At 41.8% G+C, this 22384-nt stretch overlaps 1 protein-coding gene across 2 annotated transcripts in view; it reads right to left on the minus strand.

The window, feature by feature from the left end:
- Positions 1–15944, minus strand: part of fgf11b (fibroblast growth factor 11b) — a 22108-nt gene extending 6164 nt beyond the window's left edge. The window contains exons 1-3 of one of the 2 annotated variants that reach the window (XM_058411212.1): positions 15675–15944; positions 1516–1626; positions 542–645 (exon numbers count right to left, since the gene is read on the minus strand). In XM_058411212.1, the coding sequence (XP_058267195.1) occupies positions 542–645; positions 1516–1567 (156 nt within the window). In that variant the 5' untranslated portion in view covers positions 1568–1626; positions 15675–15944. Of the gene's footprint in view, positions 1–541; positions 646–1515; positions 1627–14890; positions 15250–15674 lie in introns of those variants that run through there. The other variant, XM_058411211.1, reaches the window with a different exon arrangement.
- Between the last annotated feature and the right edge of the window lie 6440 nt (positions 15945–22384).

The raw sequence follows: 22384 nt of genomic DNA on the forward strand, positions 1-22384 counted from the left end.
AAGAGACCCCGGGGAAGACCCAGGACACGCTGGAGGGACTATGTCTCTCGGCTGACCTGGGAACGCCTTGGAATTTCCCTGGAAGAGCTGGAGGAAGTGGCTAGGGAGAAGGAAGTCTGGGCATCCCTGCTTAGACTGCTGCCCCCACGACCCGGCTACGGATAAGCGGGAGACAATGAATGAATGAATGAATGTATATACATATGATGATATTATGAAGACTTCAGTACCACAGACAGCTCCACTGCTCTCTTAGATCTCTTCCTCAGTCATTTAACACAGATTGACTCTTCTCCTCGTCCTCATCATCATCATCATCATCATCAGTATCATCATCATCATCATCCTCATTATCACACAGTTGTATTAAGACATCACTCATCTCCAATATAGACAGTTTTAGACTGCAATCAAATTATAATCAAATGGATTCATTTTAAAAAAGTTTAAAATCATTCTTATCCAAATCTCTTCAGACTAAGGCCTCACCCTTTTCATGACATGCCAGGTGACATCAACAACACCACAGGGTGTGACTTACAGAGGTGTAGAGGTAGCCCTCGCTGTTCATGCCCAAGTAAAGCCCTGTCTTCGCCCCCTGAATGGCCACAATCCTCAGACCCACAGGAATCAAGTTGAACTGAGCTGAAACACACACACACGCACAGGTTTATTTAGTAAAAACAGCAAAACCCCACTTCTCTCTTCATCTGATCAATAAAACATTAAATACAGAAATCTTATGAAAGCTGAGTGCCGATAAATCCTGTCTCATACTCAGCGATCCTCCTGAGATATGAGACTTTTAAAGTAATTTTTTCACAGAGAACAGAAACCTATGACTATTACCTCAGTTCACAAAATGTTTTTTATTTTATCAAGTGTCAGTAGATTAATACATTTCCAGTCAGGTTTATTTCTTAATTCTTAAAATAAAAATAAACCGGTTTGTTAGTTTTTAATAAATTATGTGATGAAACAAGTATTCACTGTGACCTCAGAGTTCACAACTCCACGCTCCAATACGGGGATCTTACTGTTAATGGCCATGAAGTGTACACACACACACACACACACACACACACATCAACTGTGTGTGTGGAGTGTGTGAGAGCGGTGTGAGGTGCTGAGGTGTAAAACACTTGGCAGGATTCCACACACACACACATGCAGGCGAGCAGTGAGAGAGTTCCAGCTCCGAGCTCTCAAATTAATTAGCACTAAGAACACACTGATAGAAGGACGAGACAAGGCAAGATGGAGAGAACACAGGCAGAGACACAGAGAACACGGGTGGAGACTAAGAGAGAGACACAGGGAGGACACAGGTGGAGACAAACAGAGGATGCGGACAGAGAAATGGAGAAGTGGGTAAAAAACACCAAGAGAACAAGGGCGGAGACAGAGGGAGAGTCTGGGCGGAGACACAGAGGGAGAACACAGGTGGAGACAGAGTAGAATAGCACACTGAAAGTCTCTGCTATTCTCCTTAAACACACACACACACACACTTACAGAAGGAGCTGCTCTCGTCCCTTGTGCCGTCCATGGTTCCATCTGGTTGCATCTGGAGGTAAAAACCATGCTGACTGTACAGGCGTGTGACAATACCTTTTAGCTGAGGCTCTGTATAACACACACACACACACACACACACACAAACACAATGTAAAGATTCACATGCCCTCCAGGCTTTCTCCTGCAACATTAAAGGTGATTTAAGCCTGAATTTACAGGTGGTTAGACAGTATGATTGACAGGTGAATAGACACGCCTCCTGGTCCTGACTGGTCAAGTCTCAGTGATCCATGACAAGTTTCATGTATTTACACTCAGGATCAGCAGAGAGAAGAGAAACTTCACTCATTTAAAAATTACTGACCGCACCTTTAAACCCGCGTCACTGTTGCCCATTAGCCTCCTGTCATTATTTCCAGAGTGAAAATCAGCTCATGTTCTGCGCTATAAAAGATGGATTAGCGTCGGGAGAGTGTTTGTGACCGAGGGAACAGGAGGAGAACGGAGCCTGAATGTTTTATGAGCTGTGTCCCTCAGGACTATTATGTGTTCATTCGAGAAAGCAAAGAGGAAAAAACAGAGACGTGACCATTTTCCCTCATGCTTTATCTGCTGATGTGTTTATATAAGTGTTAACACTGACCATCATGCTGAGTACTGCTGAATACTGGACCAAGGTGTTGATTAATTCTCTCTAACAGCAGCTCCAACAGTAGAGCAGCTGCATATCACAGACTTATATTAATGCACTCACTCTGATACCTTATCGTTTCCATAGTAACATCTCCTTCACAGGGGGCGTGTATGAGGGATGTACAGCGAATATGGTTTTTTGTATGGGGACGGAGGCGGGGCCTATACGCACAAGTTTGTCTGACCTAAAGAAGGAGGTGTGGCCTCTGTGTGTGTCAGCCCTAAGGAAAGAGGTGTGGCTTTGTGTCAGTCTTAAAGAAGGAGGTGTGGCCTTGATGTGTGTCAGTTCTAAAGGAGGCGTGGCCTCAGTGTGTCAGATTTATTCTTGTTCATCTTTATTCTGACTTTGTATTCTGTTTCTCTTTACTAAAACTCCTAATTCTCCCTTCTGCTCTTCTCACTTCATTAGCACACTGGTATCCCTCTTTAGTCTGTGTGTGTGTGTGTGTGTGTGTTTGTGAGCTATTTCAGCTCCTCCATCCTGACGTAAGAGCCATTAGGCCTCATGAATTACAGGCATTAATGAGAGTCATTATTCTCTCACACACCAGCGAGTGAAGCAAATTATTTGTATCGTTCGTGTTTATCGAGGCTCATTTTCTACTCGGATGAGGGAGGTGATGAGTGAGAGAGAGAAAGAGAGAGACAGAGAGAGAGAGAGAGAGAGAGAGACAGAGTGAGAGAGATCGACAGAGTCAGAGCGTGACGAAGGGACTGCAGAAGGCTGCATGGAGATTATGGGGAAATGGGGAGGAGAAAATAGAAAGAAAAGATACCAGTGAGAGAAGAAGAGCAGAAATAATCAGTTTCAGGGGTGAGAGTGGTGGAGTTTAATACAGAGAGAAAGAGAGAGAGAGAGAGAGAGAGAGAGAGAGCTATTTGATGTTGTTCACTTTTCTAGTCACAAGCTTCAGAATCATAAAAGTTATAATCTCAGTTCTGTCTACACACATATACAAGAGCTGAGAAATTTGTCTTATTTTATACTGTTTTGCAGCATTTTATAATAAATGAACTATTTATTAAAAAAAAAAAGTTCCACTAAAAGAGTGTCTTCTCAGTGAAATAAAGCTTTTAATATCAAACATCTTGCAATGGATTTTTTTCATATAAAATAATGACCTTAATAAATCACTAAAACACGCTGTTCTTGGAAGGTCAAAGCTCATAAATGTATAACGATACATTAAAGAACCCTGGAAGAACATTCTCTTCTATTGATTTGACAATTATCAAAAAAGATTAGATTTTGGCATAAATTAACGTATTTAAAAAAAAAAAAAACCTTCCCATACAGAAAGCAGTATAATGGACTGGCAGCATCAGCAGCACATGAAGCAGTGGAGCAACGTCACTGTTACTGCACCTGAGCTGACTGTCTTCCTCTAACTGCATATTCCCAACTGTTTTATTAAAGAACACCACGTCGTAGTTTTGCGTTTAATGTTACCATAGAAACTGCACAGAAGCGTAAACTCCTCTGTCCTGAAAAGTTCTAGCTTTACCTCTGACTAGTACACAGCTCTGACCAGTGGCGGACCTGGACAATAATTCATGCCGGGAATTTGACTCTATCCCAGGCCACCTTTGCTGCTGTTGTCACCGCCACCCTGTTCATGTAATCCACCAGACTGCTAATCTTGTAGGCTAACCCTATTAACTGATGTAACAGCTAGACTACCAGACCAATTATAAATGAATAAATAGGCCTAAGTGAACCCTCAAAAACTCACTAGGAATACACCATCTATACTACCACACCACAGACAAATATAAAATTGGCTTACACTTTTACAAAGATACACATTCAAATGTTGAAGTATATATATTTTATGTATTTCCAATGATCAAGTACAGTATATCAAAAGTATCAGAAACACAAACAAAATCTGCAACAGTGTAAATAACAGATAACAATGTTCACTCAATGGTATATGAACAGACTCTTTCATTCTCTCTTTCACTCTTTTAATGGTATATGAACAGACTCTTTCATTCTCTCTTTCACTCTTTTAATGGTATATGAACAGACTCTTTCATTCTCTCTTTCACTCTTTTAATGGTATATGAACAGACTCTTTCATTCTCTCTTTCACTCTTTTAATGGTATATGAACAGACTCTTTCATTCTCTCTTTCACTCTTTTAATGGTATATGAACAGACTCTTTCTGTCTCTTTCATCTTCCCCTGAATCTATCTCTCTCTCTCTCTCTCTCTCTGCATTAGTTGCTCTTTAATATGAAATAAACACATTCAATAATATATACTTATTTTAATTGTATATTACAGTCCTGCTACTGGTGACCTCATAAATCATAAAAGCACATATCGGTCTAAGAGCATAGCCTGCATGTTTAGTTTTGCTTAGCTTAAAAAAAAGAAGAAGAAAGAAATTTCTGGTCACATTTGGCACTCTATCCCCATCTCTAGCACAGTGTGCTAGTTTGTCATTTCCTAAGATGTTGCAACATGCTCTATTAAAACTTCTATCATTATATATTTTGGGATCTTCATTAGCTTGCAGTTAGCCATGCTGTAGATGCACGTGTGTAGGTAATTCATTTTTATTTATTAAAAAAAAAAAATCTTGACCCTCTAACACACTTTCTATTCTACTTCTATGATTTCTTTTATTTATTATATAAAAATCTTGATCCACTAACACTAGCACTCGCTATTCATTCTTTTTATTTATAATTTAAAAAAAACGTGCTACATGTGCTGCGTTAGGCTAAACGAGACTTGTCACTGCACATAAATATTGTTGCTCGTTTGTTGGTTTGATTTTATCTATTATAAGTTGCCTTGTACGAAAGCGTCCGTCTGCCTAATGAAGGGGCTAGTCCACCCCTGGCTCTGACACTGGAGACCCCTTCCACACATGTTACACTGATGTACATATTACAGTGTTACATCAAAAGGGAACATTGTGTACGTAAGGGTTTTCACATAACTGTTCCTTTAAAGCGCACTGCAGTAACCTGAGGATGACCTGCACTGACGGATGGACGTTTGACCGGATCGATTGACGCTCCACACGTTAACCTTGACGGTGTCCTGCGCTTTTGTCTGTGTGTGTGAAGCACTGCAGCTCCATCTCGTCTTATCTGGATTAGAAAGCGGTGTAATTACGAGCTCCACTCCACCGAGCAGCCGAGGGCATTTCTCACGGCGTCATCAGAGTCGAGCTCGGAGACAGGGGGCTTCCCTCAGCGTGGATTAAACATACGCAGCTTCCCACCAATCCCCACTCTCCATCTGTTCTCTCACTCTCTCTCTCTCTCTCTCTCTCTCTCTTTCTAACACGTCCCTCATGAGCACAAGCCGTGAAATTCAACACTGCGCTGCAGTAGTATAAACACTGCTCTGGTGTTATTATGCTGTTATGTGGACGTCATGGAGTTAAAGATGAATTGGTCAAAATTCAAAAGCAAACACTCTCCTTCAAACACCTTTACACACAAACACCCACCTTCAAACACCTTTACACACAAACACCCACCTTCAAACACCTTTACACACAAACACCCACCTTCAAACACCTTTACACACAAACACCCACCTTCAAACACCTTTACACACAAACACTCTCCTTCAAACACCTTTACACACAAACACCCACCTTCAAACACCTTTACACACAAACACCCACCTTCAGACACCTTTACTACACAAGACACTCTCCTTCAAACACCTTTATCACACAAACACCCCCCTTCAAACACCTTTACACACAAACACTCTCCTTCAAACACCTTTACACACAAACACTCTCCTTCAAACACCTTTACACACAAACACCCTTTACACACAAACACTCTCCTTCAAACACCTTTACACACAAACACCCTTTACACACAAACACTCTCCTTCAAACACCTTTACACACAAACACTCTCCTTCAAACACCTTTACACACAAACACCCACCTTCAAACACCTTTACACACAAACACTCTCCTTCAAACACCTTTACACACAAACACTCTCCTTCAAACACCTTTACACACAAACACCCTTTACACACAAACACTCTCCTTCAAACACCTTTACACACAAACACCCACCTCTTACAAACACCTTTACACCTTACTCAAACACCTTTACACACAAACACCCACCTTCAAACACCCTTTACACACAAACACTCTCCTTCAAACACCTTTACACACAAACACCCACCTTCAAACACCTTTACACACAAACACCCACCTTCAAACACCTTTACACACAAACACCCACCTTCAAACACCTTTACACACAAACACCCACCTTCAAACACCTTTACACACAAACACCCACCTTCAAACACCTTTACATACAAACACCCACCTTCAAACACCTTTACACACAAACACCCACCTTCAAACACCTTTACACACAAACACCCACCTTCAAACACCTTTACACACAAACACCCACCTTCAAACACCTTTACACACAAACACCCACCTTCAAACACCTTTACACACAAACACCCTTTACACACAAACACCCACCTTCAAACACCTTTACACACAAACACCCACCTTCAAACACCTTTACACACAAACACCCACCTTCAAACACCTTTACACACAAACACTCTCCTTCAAACACCTTTACACACAAACACCCTCCTTCAAACACCTTTACACACAAACACCCTCCTTCAAACACCTTTACACACAAACACCCACCTTCAAACACCTTTACACACAAACACCACCTTCAAACTCCTTACACAAAAACACCCACCTTCAAACACCTTTACACACAAACACTCTCCTTCAAACACCTTTACACACAAACACCCACCTTCAAACACCTTTACACACAAACACCCACCTTCAAACACCTTTACACACAAACACCCACCTTCAGACACCTTTACACACAAACACCCACCTTCAAACACCTTTACACACAAACACCCACCTTCAAACACCTTTACACACAAACACTCTCCTTCAAACACCTTTACACACAAACACTCTCCTTCAAACACCTTTACACACAAACACCCTTTACACACAAACACTCTCCTTCAAACACCTTTACACACAAACACCCACCTTCAAACACCTTTACACACAAACACCCACCTTCAAACACCTTTACACACAAACACTCTCCTTCAAACACCTTTACACACAAACACCCACCTTCAAACACCTTTACACACAAACACCCACCTTCAAACACCTTTACACACAAACACCCACCTTCAAACACCTTTACACACAAACACCCACCTTCAAACACCTTTACACACAAACACTCTCCTTCAAACACCTTTACACACAAACACCCACCTTCAAACACCTTTACACACAAACACCCACCTTCAAACACCTTTACACACAAACACTCTCCTTCAAACACCTTTACACACAAACACCCACCTTCAAACACCTTTACACACAAACACCCACCTTCAAACACCTTTACACACAAACACTCTCCTTCAAACACCTTTACACACAAACACCCACCTTCAAACACCTTTACACACAAACACCCACCTTCAAACACCTTTACACACAAACACCCACCTTCACACACCTTTACACACAAACACCCACCTTCAAACACCTTTACACACAAACACCCACCTTCAAACACCTTTACACACAAACACTCTCCTTCAAACACCTTTACACACAAACACCCACCTTCAAACACCTTTACACACAAACACCCACCTTCAAACACCTTTACACACAAACACCCACCTTCAGACACCTTTACACACAAACACCCACCTTCAAACACCTTTACACACAAACACCCACCTTCAAACACCTTTACACACAAACACTCTCCTTCAAACACCTTTACACACAAACACCCACCTTCAAACACCTTTACACACAAACACCCACCTTCATACACCTTTACACACAAACACCCACCTTCATACACCTTTACACACAAACACCCACCTTCAAACACCTTTACACACAAACACCCACCTTCAAACACCTTTACACACAAACACCCACCTTCAAACACCTTTACACACAAACACCCACCTTCAAACACCTTTACACACAAACACCCACCTTCAAACACCTTTACACACAAACACTCTCCTTCAAACACCTTTACACACAAACACCCACCTTCAAACACCTTTACACACAAACACTCTCCTTCAAACACCTTTACACACAAACACCCCCCTTCAGACACCTTTACACACAAACACCCACCTTCAAACACCTTTACACACAAACACCCACCTTCAAACACCTTTACACACAAACACCCACCTTCAAACACCTTTACACACAAACACCCACCTTCAAACACCTTTACACACAAACACCCACCTTCAAACACCTTTACACACAAACACTCTCCTTCAAACACCTTTACACACAAACACCCACCTTCAAACACCTTTACACACAAACACTCTCCTTCAAACACCTTTACACACAAACACCCACCTTCAAACACCTTTACACACAAACACTCTCCTTCAAACACCTTTACACACAAACACCCACCTTCAGACACCTTTACACACAAACACCCACCTTCAAACACCTTTACACACAAACACCCTTTACACACAAACACTCTCCTTCAAACACCTTTACACACAAACACTCTCCTTTAAACACTCCTTCAAACACATTTACAAACAAACATTCTCCTTTATCCATACACACTGATGCTGGCATTTGTGTCCTATGTAGTGAATAGGGCATGTGGTTTGGGACACGCATTAACATTAGCAGTGATGAGCAAGATCCATTTAAGACAATCACTAATTTCTCTCCCTAAATTAGTGTGCTACACAGGGCTCTTATGTAGGGAACAGACATGCAATGTGTCTCTAAAACCTCAGGGAAAAAGGAAACATGTAAAAGATCCACTTTCTGAAAGCTCCAGTGACACGTTTCTATCAGTAGTATCGGTGCTTTTCAACGTTTATGAATATTAAAATGAATCATAATCAGGAAACAGGAAGCAGAGTGGAACCTCTCGAGGTGATGATGAATCAAACGTCTCTGTCATTCAGAGCATTCAAAGGTCTGAATTTCCATCTGAGAACAGAAATGAAGTGTGTGAACCTTAGAAGAACAGGTACTGTGAGTGATTTGGGACATGTCTAGCATCCAGTAAGATGACTGTAATGGGGTATATACCCTAAACAGTATGATAAGATGAATGTGTTTGGTTTGGGACACATCCATACTGGACAATCTAGCATGTCGGTGTAAATTAGCATAAATACTGTTTTGCAACGTTGATGATGATGATGAAGATTTTAACGACCGTGTAGCTGGGCACACAGCATAGACGCTGATAATGATTAGTGTGCTGTGCTTTAGACTGTAAACTGTTAGCACTGTTCTACAGGAAGAAAGTGTGAGAACTGTGTGTGTGTGTGTGAGTGTGAAGATTAATGCCAGATCTGCAGAGAGGCGGTTTAAAGCGTAACTTGACACTGCAGTGTGTGTATTTGTGTGTGTGTGTGTGTGTTTGTATGTTTATTTTCCCGCCTGACTTTCAGGACTCGACATGTCGTGTTTTGTAAAGAAACGTCCTGCAACACGAGGCTCTGGGACGGTGGCCCACCGGTAACAGAACTCTGAACCGCCTCTGACGTCAACACGATCACTGTGCTCAGAGATTAGAAATGGAAATGTCTCTCTGTGCCTACTTAACTTACCACACACACACACACAGCGTCACTCCGTATCTTTTCTGGTTAGAGGTCAAACTCAATCTGTCCTTGTCGGCTCTGATCAAAGCGTCGGTGGATTTCATCTCGGAGATGACGTGGAGGTCTTCACCATCACATTACTCTCCTGATGTCTTTAGGGACACGAGATGAAACACTAAGCAGGTTTTTCTGCACTGTTTGTGTTTATTGTGTAAATTCTGTTACACACACCATGTTGTGCTTGTCTCACATTTCAGGCTGAATCGTAAATGTAAAAAAATCCTCTTACAGTTATTTGGGTGTCCCTTTTGACGAAATTTGAAAAATTCCACCTAGAACCCAAATGGTTCCAGAAATAGTTCCATAAATAGTTCCAGACAGAAATGTTTAACAGGCTGAGAGTGGTTCAAGTTCCAGGAAGAACCTTAATTATCTCCCAAGAAGCTAAATGAAATATCTGACCACTTCTGAGATCAAGAGCACTAGTTTGAAGTTTGAACACATGGTTCTCATGTGTTTGTTTCATGGTTTAAGAAATTATTTCCAAAGTTGATTATTTCCCTAAAACAGCACGTGCCCAAGTGTCCATCGCTGTGAAAGAGCGGTTGCTATAGAAACGACAACGCATCAGAGCGAGCACATTAACATAAACCTGCGATCTGCAGCTGCGTCATTAAGCACAATGTTAATAATTTGTGTTTTATTTTGTTTAATTTATTCTCAGTGCTTCGCTGGGCAAACGCATGTGTCAGAAAGACACAGAAAAAATGATCCTCATTAATATTCATCATCTCTGCTGTAATAATCCCAGCGTGACGGATCGTATGTGGGGCACACGGGGCACGCTTTTCTGTCGGGTTTTTCTTCCTTCTTTTAAGGAGCCGTGTGATGAATGTGGGTCAGTGAATCTCCTGTAACGATTCCCACAAGCTCATCAAATATTACAGCATTACAGGTAAACATCAGGTTTCTGTGTGTGTGTGTGTGTGTGTGTGTTTGAGGGATTTCAAAACGTTGATATTTTACAGAGAAAACACAGACTAAGAGCAGGTTCTGAAACGAATAAAATTTGTGACGTGTTTTAGTAAAACCTCCATCCTGCTGAATCTGGTCCTTCAGAGACGGAACTACTTTTTCTGAGGAACAGCTTTATAGTCATGACTTGGTGATGGTGCAGGAACACGTCTAAACCGTCAGGAAAGTGAAACGGAGCCGGAACTACGGAGCCGGAGAATGGCAGTCCTCAAAGTCACACACACACATACACACACACACACACACACACAGACACACACACAGCAGATACAACAGTGGACTTTCAAATGTGAGAGCTCAGGATTAGGCACAAATTCAAATACATAATAAATAGCTTACTACACAGACAATATTGTCTCACTCACTATCACTGCCTGTCTCACTGTCTCTCCGTCTGTCTTTCTCTGTCTCTGTCTCTCTCTGTCTGTCTCTCTAGGATGTGAGGCCATCCTACCCTGTGTGATCGGGTGTTGTTGACTAAGCGAGATGAGACAAGCGTCTTTAGCGGTCAGCTTAATGCTATCCTCCTCCTCCGGGCCAAGCTGAGTGTGTCCTCGTGTCCTGAGCACGACACACACACACACACACACACTTGAGCAGGATACACTCTCATGGGAGGTTCACTTATCAGACGTCTTCTCCAGGCTGAAACAGTTGTAATGTCACCACCAGTAAAATTCCTTCAGTCCTGCAGGAGTTGACTTATAGTCTTTATATAGTGGCTTATATACTTTATTTAGAAATATAATTTCTGATTTCTTGATCTGTAAATTGTCTTCATTAACACGCTATTTAATTAAATATTTAGCTAGCTAACTCAAAATACCGATTTAAGCTAGCTAGCTGAATAAAAAGTGTATGTACAAGCTAACTTACACAAACAGTGTAACTTTCAACACACTGAAGGAGAGTTTGAAGGAGTTTGATGGATCCCCAACAATACCCGAGGAACCTTTGAGGAACCCAGGGAAGGACGGAGGAAAGATTCAGACTGAATGTTCTCGCTTCCTCTGGGGTTGTTCTCTGCATGCTGCAGTGGCATTCTCGAGCTCTAGAGTTCCAGTGTTCTCTTTCAGGAAACTTAATTACAGGGTTCTGTGTAGAACTTTTCCCCCAGAGAATGCAGGGATGGAGAAGCCTTTCAGATTTCAGATCTGATTAAAGTTTTTAACATCTACCATATTAGGGGAAAAAATCTGACTGCACTTAAGAGTAGTGTGTCTGTGTGTGTGTGTGTGTGTTTGTGAGGGGGGAAAACGGAGAGCTTGATTATTGATTAGTCGCCACGCGTTAATGAGCAACATCGATCCACAGTGTGTGAGAGAGAATCTTAAAAATGCCAGCACAGCCTTAACCAGGGTCTCTGATGTGTGTGTGTGTGTGTGCCGTTTGCTAATGTCTGACATTGGCACACCAGTGTTATTGCCATATTATATGCTTGAAGGTTTATACACAAAATCTGGACTTTAGAGTGTGTGTATGTGTGTGTGTGTATTAATAACAGAACAAAAGCATAATGTTCCCAGTGGACATAATGGCATTATACACACACACACACACACACACACAGCAATTCCATGCTTGAAATTCAAAATACACTCTTTAGAGGTGTTTGTTAGTTTCTGGGTTTTTTTTACTTTCTGCTCTGTAGGACATCAAATAAAACAAATGTGTGTGTGTGTGTGTGTGTGAGAGATGAGAATATATGTGTTTCTTTCGATAGCCAGTGGCAAGGTTACCTGTGACTTAAACATGAGCCGCCATTTCTAAGTGGCCCACGTGTGTACTTGAGCATGGGCTGAACATGTATGTAGGGCTTTCTCTCTCTCTCTCTCTCTCTCCCTCTCTCTCTCTCTCTCTTTCTCTTTCTCTCTCTCTCTCTCGCACACACACACACACTCACACATGCGGAACAATTATAGGTCTGAGCGTAATAATTAGTGTCCCAGAGGACTTTAAGGTGAAAGAAACCCAGAATAGTGCACACATGTGGGACACTTCAGTACACACACACACACACACACACACACAGACTGAGATAGATTCCTCTAGTGTTTTGCCAACATTAAAAACAAAACATATTGCATTAAATACCTCAGTAAAATTGTGCTTTATTTGTTTTGCAAAATAATATTTCAAAATATTTTCTAAATTACAAAAACTTAATTAATTAATTTAGCTTAATTAATTAACTTAATTTAATTATAAAAAATTCAATAATATTTAATTGAATATAAATATTAGATTTAGAGGCTTAGATGTTTATCTATAGTATGAAATGCCATATATACATATATATATATATATATATATATATATATATATATATATATATATATATATATATATATATATATATTACAGTAGTAGTGTATTTCTGTAAGCCCCACCTCCTCTCAGTGCTCATTGGTTGTTACTCAAAATATTCAATTTTTCATGAACAACGTAGATAAAGACGGACGAAACGTGACGAGGAAAAAGACTTACAGAGGTTATGGTGTAGAGGTCATTTCTAAACACTTCGTTCTTAAGGGGCACTTAATTACTACATTTGTTAAGGATAATCAATGACTTGTTAATGAGATCAATTATTGGGTGACCTTCCAGCATGACGTCAGTGTTTTCTGCCTCTTCATTTATGCTTCTCTGAAATCTGTTACTGGATGCTTGTTGAAACAATGCTGAGAGAAACTGCATGATAAAATACTAAAAAAAAAAACTAAAAACCACCACAGAAAAAACACACACTAAGTAAGAATTAATTTCAATGGAACATCAGTTTTTCTCCAATAATAATTTGTTTAATATCGTTATTAATATTAATGAACACTGGATAGACAGAACACAAACACGACTCCAGCAGCGTTAAAGCCACGCCCACAAACCGTACAGCTTCATCTCTGACCCTGACACTGGAGACTACATGTTACGCTGACATAAATCTTCACCACATCAACAACAACATGCTGCCATTTAATCCACTTACACAGCGCATCTTATGTGAATCGCTGTTACTATAGAAACGCTAACAAAGCGCATTAACAATATAAACCTGCTCTATAGAACATTCATCAACATCTGACAACCAATCAGCAGGCAGTCCTGTGAATTCTTGACTCATTTATTACTGATTAGTTAGAGGCTAGTTACTTATTAAATCAGTTCTAGATAATTAGTGATGGAACAAACGACTCATACGTGACCGCATGCAGGAGCTCGTGACCTGTGAGAGAGCAGAAATTAGACATTCATCATCATTTCCATAGACGTGCTGATAAGAAAAGTCTCTGTGAATAAAATGACTCTAATCACAGATTTTAACATCTTTCTGTGGAACGCTGAAAATATTTAAACATCATGAAAAAGGGGTGATAAGAGAGGTGTTTGAACATTACAGAGTAAACCCTGTAGGAATGAAGCATGTTGCTCGGCAACTGGTAAATGTACATGCTGAGCCCAGAGGAGCTAATAACTGAGGAGAGTTAGCTAGCTAGCTTTCCCATGACTGTTAAGGCATCTGTACAGATGACGTCACGGTTGAAAGAAAACGTTCAGGAACATCAGCGTTTACCACAGTCCACGAGCAACTCACAACAACCGAACATGCTGCATGTCAAAAATTTGCATGTACTTATTTAATATTTAATGCTTTTCTAAATTAGAAGCACGTCCAACTAGAAACGTCCAACTAGTAGCTTCAGAAGCCCTAAGTGTAGAATAACCTGCACTGGGCTAAAACTTTCACAGGAAAAGCTGAAGAACACCAGAGACTTGTAATTCCTGCTGGTTATTTCAGCTGCGTCCTCAGCTCTCAAGTTCAGCAAGTGACGTGAAATCAAAATGTCCGCTCAGAGCATTGACCACAGCAGTGCTATTACACGGGTTCCTCTCTACACTCACGTATTTACTTTTACTCAGTCATCATACAGACGTGTTCACAGTTCCTCTGCAGTTTCTGTAGAAAGAGTGAGACAGGACGTTTACCTGGTCTCTTGTCGGTTCTCCCGCGTCGTCCTCCACATAGTCGCACTTTAGAGATGAGGACGAGGATCTGTTTCTGACACAGCGACTTGTTGCTCTTGGGGCACGGCCTGCGCTTGTTGGCGATTGGCCGGTTGGCCTGGTCGTCCTTCACCGCCCGTTTTTGTCTGATCAGAGAGCTGGCGAGCGCTGCCATCTTCCCCCCCCTCTCAACTGTGGGAGGGGGGATGGACTAAGGTTCTGACTGAGGTACTGACTGAGGTTCTACTCTCGCTCACTCGCCCACTGCTGGTCCTGTTGCAGGGTAAAGTGCTGGTCTGGAGCCCCTCAAGTGTTAAGGGGACTTTGTGAGCTTTGGTTTGGTTGCTTTACAAAATAAATAAATAAATAAATAAGTAAGTAAGTAAGTAAATAAATAAATAAATAAATAAATAAATAAATAAATAAATAAATGACTTGCAGAGGTAGAAGTGTTAAGTTCTGTCAGAGTGTCTCCTCGCTCTGGGTTTTCTCTTCATCATCGTAGTCATCACCATAGTCATCCTCCTCGTTTGATTTGGAACAAGTCCATTTTGGGAAATTCACACATTCACGTTTCCGCAAAAAAAAGAGAGAAGAGGTGAAGAGACGGAAGGAGTCATGATGAGATCGACCCCGGTCCCTGCCCTGCCCTCCCCTCCCACCCCGCGAGGCTCGGCCCTGAAACCCAAAACAGTGACGAGGCTAAAGTTCTCACACACGTTCAAAAAAAAAAGAAAAAGAAAGAAAGAAACAGAGATGTTCTCACCACTAGAACGCGTCCCTTTCTCCTCGGATTGTAAAGTTTTCTTCTGGAAGATCCTTAAGCAGAGGAATAATCTCAAAAACGAATAATCTGGAGCGCTAATCCGGCGCAATCAGGCACTTCGGCGTCGGCTGTCGGACGAATGAAGACTCTGATGGAAGGATGGACAGAGAGAGATTTCCTTCCCGCCTCTTTTGGCAAGCTCTCTCCCTCTCTCTCTCGCTCTCTTTCTCTCTCTCTCTCTCTCTCTCTCTCTCTCGCTCTTTCCCAACCCTACCCTTATGTGTGTGTGTGTGTGTGTGAATGAGAGAGAGAGAGAGAGAGAGAGAGAGAGAGAGAATGAAGCCACCAGTAAAGGTGACATTCATGAGAGAACAAGAAACGGAGGTAGGGAAAGAAAGAGCGACGGAAAGACAGAGAATAGAAATGAACCGAGATCTACAAGAACACGAGCTACCATTCCACTCTTGCTCTGTTACACTGTCCTTCACATGAGGGAGAGAGAGGGAGAGAGAGAGAGAGAGAGAGAGAGAAAGAGGGAGTGTGTGTGTGTGTGTGTGAGAGAGAGAGAGAGAGATAGAAAGCGAGAGAGAGAGAGAGCGGGGGGATGAATGAGAGAGAGAGAGAGAGAGAGAGAGAGAGAGAGAGAGAGGGAGAGTGTGTGTGTGAGAGAGACAGAGTGAGAGCGGGGGGGATGAATGAGAGAGAGAGAGAGAGAGAGAGAGAGAGAGAGAGAGACAGAGAGTGAGGTGACAGTTCTTCACTTGCCTCAGGAGAAACGGAGGAAGATGAGTCAGGAGTCGCTGCCAAATTCAGGCACAGTGTGTTTTACACACACACCTACACACACAGACACACACACACACACACATAATAACAGTTATTACAATTCAGTAATAAATGTCTATAACACATTAATACAGTAAATCATTTCTACTGCTTCACTTTTCCTTTTTTTCTCTCACTGCATCTCGCTTTCTTTTACTCCTCCTTTAAATCTTTTCTTTCTTTCCCTGATTTATTCATCTCTAATCTGTTCAAAATCTCTCCCTTTATCTCTCTCTTACTATCTCACTCTTTTTTCCCAAAGAGATATGTGTGTGTGTGTGTGTGTGGCCCCCTGATGCTGTCTCTGTTTCTCACACACACTGATTAAGACATTAGGTCAGACAGACAGCTGTCTTCATCTCCACTCAGTGTCTCACAGCGTGCCATAAAACACATGCATGTCGTCTCACACACCGTGAGGAAAAAAACACACTCTCCTTTAGCCAGATTGATCCGTGATTAGCATCCAGATGCTAACCCTAACAGGCGTCTGAGCTGACGCTAATCGATTCTGTCACAAAGCAGGAGAGAGAGAGAGAGAGAGAGAGAGAGAGCAGTTTAATCATCTATTCATCCGGTGCACAAATACACACAGGAACAGAGCACACACAACTACACTACTACACAATCCCTATGAAAGTGTTAATGAATGAAATGAATAAAAGAACATGTACACAGCATGTCGTCCCGACCGATGCTGGAATGATCAGTGTATAAGAAGCTCTCAGGCTCCGCCCATATTTCTAACCACATGCCACACCCACATGCAGTCTGGTTCTCTTTAAATGTACAGTAGTGTTGTTCAGTGAGGGGAATCTCCTCTGGGATACAGCAGAATTTCACCAGTTACACACACACACACACACACACCACAGCTCACACACACACACACACACCACAGCTCACACACACACACCACAGCTCACACACACACACCACAGCTCACACACACACACACACACCACAGCTCACACACACACACACACACACCACAGCTCACACACACACACACACCACAGCTCACACACACACACACACACCACAGCTCACACACACACACACCACAGCTCACACACACACCACAGCTCACACACACACACACACACACACACACCACAGCTCACACACACACACACCACAGCTCACACACACACACACACACACCACAGCTCACACACACACACACACCACAGCTCACACACACACACACCACAGCTCACACACACACACACCACAGCTCACACACACACACACACCACAGCTCACACACACACACACCACAGCTCACACACACACACACCACAGCTCACACACACACACACACACACACACCACAGCTCACACACACACACACCACAGCTCACACACACACCACAGCTCACACACACACACACACACACACACACCACAGCTCACACACACACACACCACAGCTCACACACACACACACACACACCACAGCTCACACACACACACACACCACAGCTCACACACACACACACCACAGCTCACACACACACACACCACAGCTCACACACACACACACACACCACAGCTCACACACACACCACAGCTCACACACACACACACACACACCACAGCTCACACACACACACACCACAGCTCACACACACACACACACCACAGCTCACACACACACACACACACACCACAGCTCACACACACACACACCACAGCTCACACACACACCACAGCTCACACACACACACACACACACCACAGCTCACACACACACACACCACAGCTCACACACACACACACACACACACACACCACAGCTCACACACACACACACACACCACAGCTCACACACACACACACCACAGCTCACACACACACACACACACCACAGCTCACACACACACCACAGCTCACACACACACACACACACACCACAGCTCACACACACACACCACAGCTCACACACACACACACACACACCACAGCTCACACACACACACACCACAGCCCACACACACACACCACAGCTCACACACACACACACACACACCACAGCCCACACACACACACCACAGCTCACACACACACACACACACACCACAGCTCACACACACCACAGCTCACACACACCACAGCTCACACACACACACACACACACCACAGCTCACACACACCACAGCTCACACACACACACACACACCACAGCCCACACACACACACCACAGCCCACACACACACACCACAGCTCACACACACACACACACACACACACCACAGCTCACACAACACATCACAAAATCAAAACAAGTGCAAAAAGTCATTTACACTTGTTTACTGCTGGACTTTAACGCTTTTTACTTTTTTTGTTCATAACAAATAAAAAATATATAATAAAACATTCACTTTTTTTCATGAATCTTTTTCTCAAGAAATTCAGGGTTTTTTTATATATATATTTAAATTTCCACACCTCTGTCACCTGTTTCGTTATGTTGTTGTGTTCTTTATGTTTGTGTTGTTGTATTGTTTATGTTGTGTTGTTTGTGTTTATGTTTGTGTTGTATTGTTTGTGTTGTTTGTGGTTATGTTTATGTTGTTTGTGTTTTTATGTTTATGTTGGGTTGTTTATGTTGTTTATGTTTGTTTTGTTTATGTTGTTTATGTTGTATTGTTTGTGTTGTTTATGTTGTTTCTGCTTGTGTTGTTTGCGTTCATGTTGTTTGTGTTGTTTACGTTGTTTCTGTTTGTGTTGTTTGCGTTCATGTTATTTGTGTTGTTTATGCTGTTTATGTTTGTTTTGTTTATGTTGTTTATGTTGTATTGTTTGTGTTGTTTATGTTGTTTCTGCTTGTGTTGTTTGCGTTCATGTTGTTTGTGTTGTTTACGTTGTTTCTGTTTGTGTTGTTTGCGTTCATGTTATTTGTGTTGTTTATGCTGTTTGTGTTTATGTTGTTTGTGTTGTTTATGTTTGTGTTTTTTGTGTTGTTTATGGTTGTGTGGTGTTGTTTATGTTGTTGGTATTGTTGATGTTTGTGTTGTTTATGTTGTTTATGTTTGTGTTGTGTTGTTAATGTTGTTTGTGTTTTGTAGTTGTGTTGTTTACGTTGTTCGTGTTTTGTAGTTGTGTTGTTAGCATGATATCTGAAGAGCGAGAGGCGGAGTGTTGGTTAAGGATTAATCCTGGTCATAACCTGCAGGTGAACTGATCAGGTTTCAGAAATCGATGTGATCGGAGTCGAGGTCATGTGAAGGTCAGATGTTGGTGGAGATAGAGGCATGAGGTGATTGTGTTCTGGTGGATTTTGCTTCTTTTCTGAAGGGCGAGTGCAGATGTTAGCATAATCCTGTCAGAAATATAAGATGTAATCCCTCAGCTAGTCGTTTATTTCTTACAATTTATTGATGAAAAATGGACAGATCGTATCAGTATTTTAGTTCAACACTGTGTTGTTATTGTCACTATGGAAACATTGTCATTAGTTTATTTGTGTGTAGTAATGATGATTAGTGTACTGTAAGGTGACCGGCTGTGTTTTTGGTCAGGATTAGTAATGAATGTAGTTAAAATGCTGCATTATTTTTAGTATGTGGATGAAATGAAATCGATCTATTTTATTTTGTAACTTTTTAGTAAACATTGAATTACTGCTTTCTTTTTTCCTCCAAACTGTCTATTTTTCCCCATTTTTATCTGATACAAAACAGATTTTGGTAAATTGTGTAAATTGTACATTGTGTAACATGTATCACTCACAGACGGATATTTTTCGAGAAAATTGTGATGTAGCTACCCCGTCGTCTCAACTAGAATATTTGACAGTAAATTTCAAACACATGGTAGGGTTAGTGTCAATGTTTTCTAGGAAAATGTTTAGTTAGTTATATTAGTTAGTTATTAGTTAGTTGAGTAGTTTGTTTAATACGCTATATTATTCGTAGCTGCAGTGGAAATGATCAGATATAACGTTCTACTTTCAGTTAGGAAACCATGATTTTGTATCAGATTTTGTACCTTTTTATCAGATTTTGGTCGCCATTCCTTCTCCGAGAGTGTAGATTATGTCAGTTGTGTAAATTCTCAGACGGGATATTTTCGGCCATGAATGTTCGGAAGATTCCTAATATATAGTTATTAGTATAGTATAGTATATATCCAATATTGACGGATTTTAGTGAAGCACTGTCTTGAAAATCTTTCAGGTGTTAGTAGAAATATTTACAAATTATGGCTCATTTGGATCATTACGTTGGCTTGAAAAATTCCGGTATTCCCCGTTACAGAAGCTCAAAGAGGCCTCCATTCATGGAGGTTTATAACTTGGCAGTCTTTCAAGATATCGACACCAAACTCAGCCAGCTCCTTCTTGAGTCTTGGGCCGGATGAAGCCGTAAATCGGAATTTCGGTTTTCCCGTAGAGCCCCACCCCAAAATTAGCAATATCACAAAACTACTGCAACATACACATGTGACATATCAAAACACTCAGCACAATGAGGGGAACTTTTTGACGTGTGTCAGGGTGACGTCACATACGGACCACGCCCCCAAAATAAATAGAATTTCAACAGTACCCCAACATACACATGTGACATATCAAAACACTCAGCACAATGAGGGGAACTTTGTGACGCGTGTCCAAGTTGCTTCGTCAAGCCAACAATAAAGTTTGTTGGGACGAACTTTAAAAATCTAGCTTTTATAAAAACGGGTGAGTAAACCTTGAGATATACGAGTCCACACAATCCCACGGTTTATTTTCCTCCGCTGGCTCAGTGAGTGTTGTGAGATTTTTTGCAGAGAGAGAGAGATTTTAGCGAGCCGTGCCCGAGGTTACACTCCTCCAAAATCCCACACAATCCCCACTTTAGATTCTCTCAGTCTCATCGCATCGCTTTGCCTCAAAGGAATTAAGAGGAGGAAAAAAGGACGAAAGATTAATTTTTACTCTTAATCTGTACAAAAAAAAAGAGGAGTGTGTGTGTGTATGTGTGTGTGTGTGTTGTGTTATCAGAGTTAATCTCGTCACAGAGGTTTCTTTTTAAAGAAGCTGAACAGCGCTGATGAAGCTGCAGCTTTAGAAACAGAGGAAACACACACATACACAGACAGCAGGCCTTCACTGGCTTTTAATATATCTGTTTTATACTTTTCAAGCGTTTAATGCATAAAAAGACGACAGGATGTTGTGTTCTTTGTTTGCTGAAGCTGCTGTAATTCATCACACGGCGTCTGGGAGCTTCACTATCTTCAGTCTGGGGAAAATCTCTCCGTTATCACCTTAGGAAAAGCTGCAAAGAGCTGTTTATTATTCCAGAGGTTGGAACCACAGTGTGTGTGTGTGTGTGTGTGTGTGAGATTCATCTCCGTTTCATGCCATATGTCTCGTCTCGTCTCGCTTCACTCAAACTCACCTGGCAATAAATCTGCAATGTGACACAAAACACAGAGAAACACAGAAACCTTCCTATCAGCTTCCTGTCCACATTTACACTCGTCACTGCTCCACTTCCTCTAAATGTGTTCAGGAAATTCAACAAAGAAAAAACACACTGACACAAAATATACAGGGTTTTCTTTTTATTTCAAATTGAAACAAAACTAGATTTTTATCACTGAGATGGAAAGAGGGAGAGATGGAGAGAGGAAGAGATGAAGAGAGGGAGAGAAGGAGAGAGGAAGAGATGGAGAGAGGGAGAGATGGAGAGAGGAAGAGATGGAGAGAGGGAGAGATGAAGAGATGGAGAGAGGAAGAGAGGCAGAGAGGGAGAGATGGAGAGAGGAAGAGAGGGAGAGATGGAAAGAGGAAAAGAGGGAGATATGAAGAGAGGGAGAGATGGAAAGAGGGAGAGATGGAGAGAGGGTGAGAGGAAGAGCGGGAGAGATGAAGAGAGGGAGAGATGGA

Source organism: Hemibagrus wyckioides, linkage group LG16, assembly GCF_019097595.1.
Source record: "Hemibagrus wyckioides isolate EC202008001 linkage group LG16, SWU_Hwy_1.0, whole genome shotgun sequence".
Lineage (NCBI taxonomy): Eukaryota > Metazoa > Chordata > Actinopteri > Siluriformes > Bagridae > Hemibagrus > Hemibagrus wyckioides.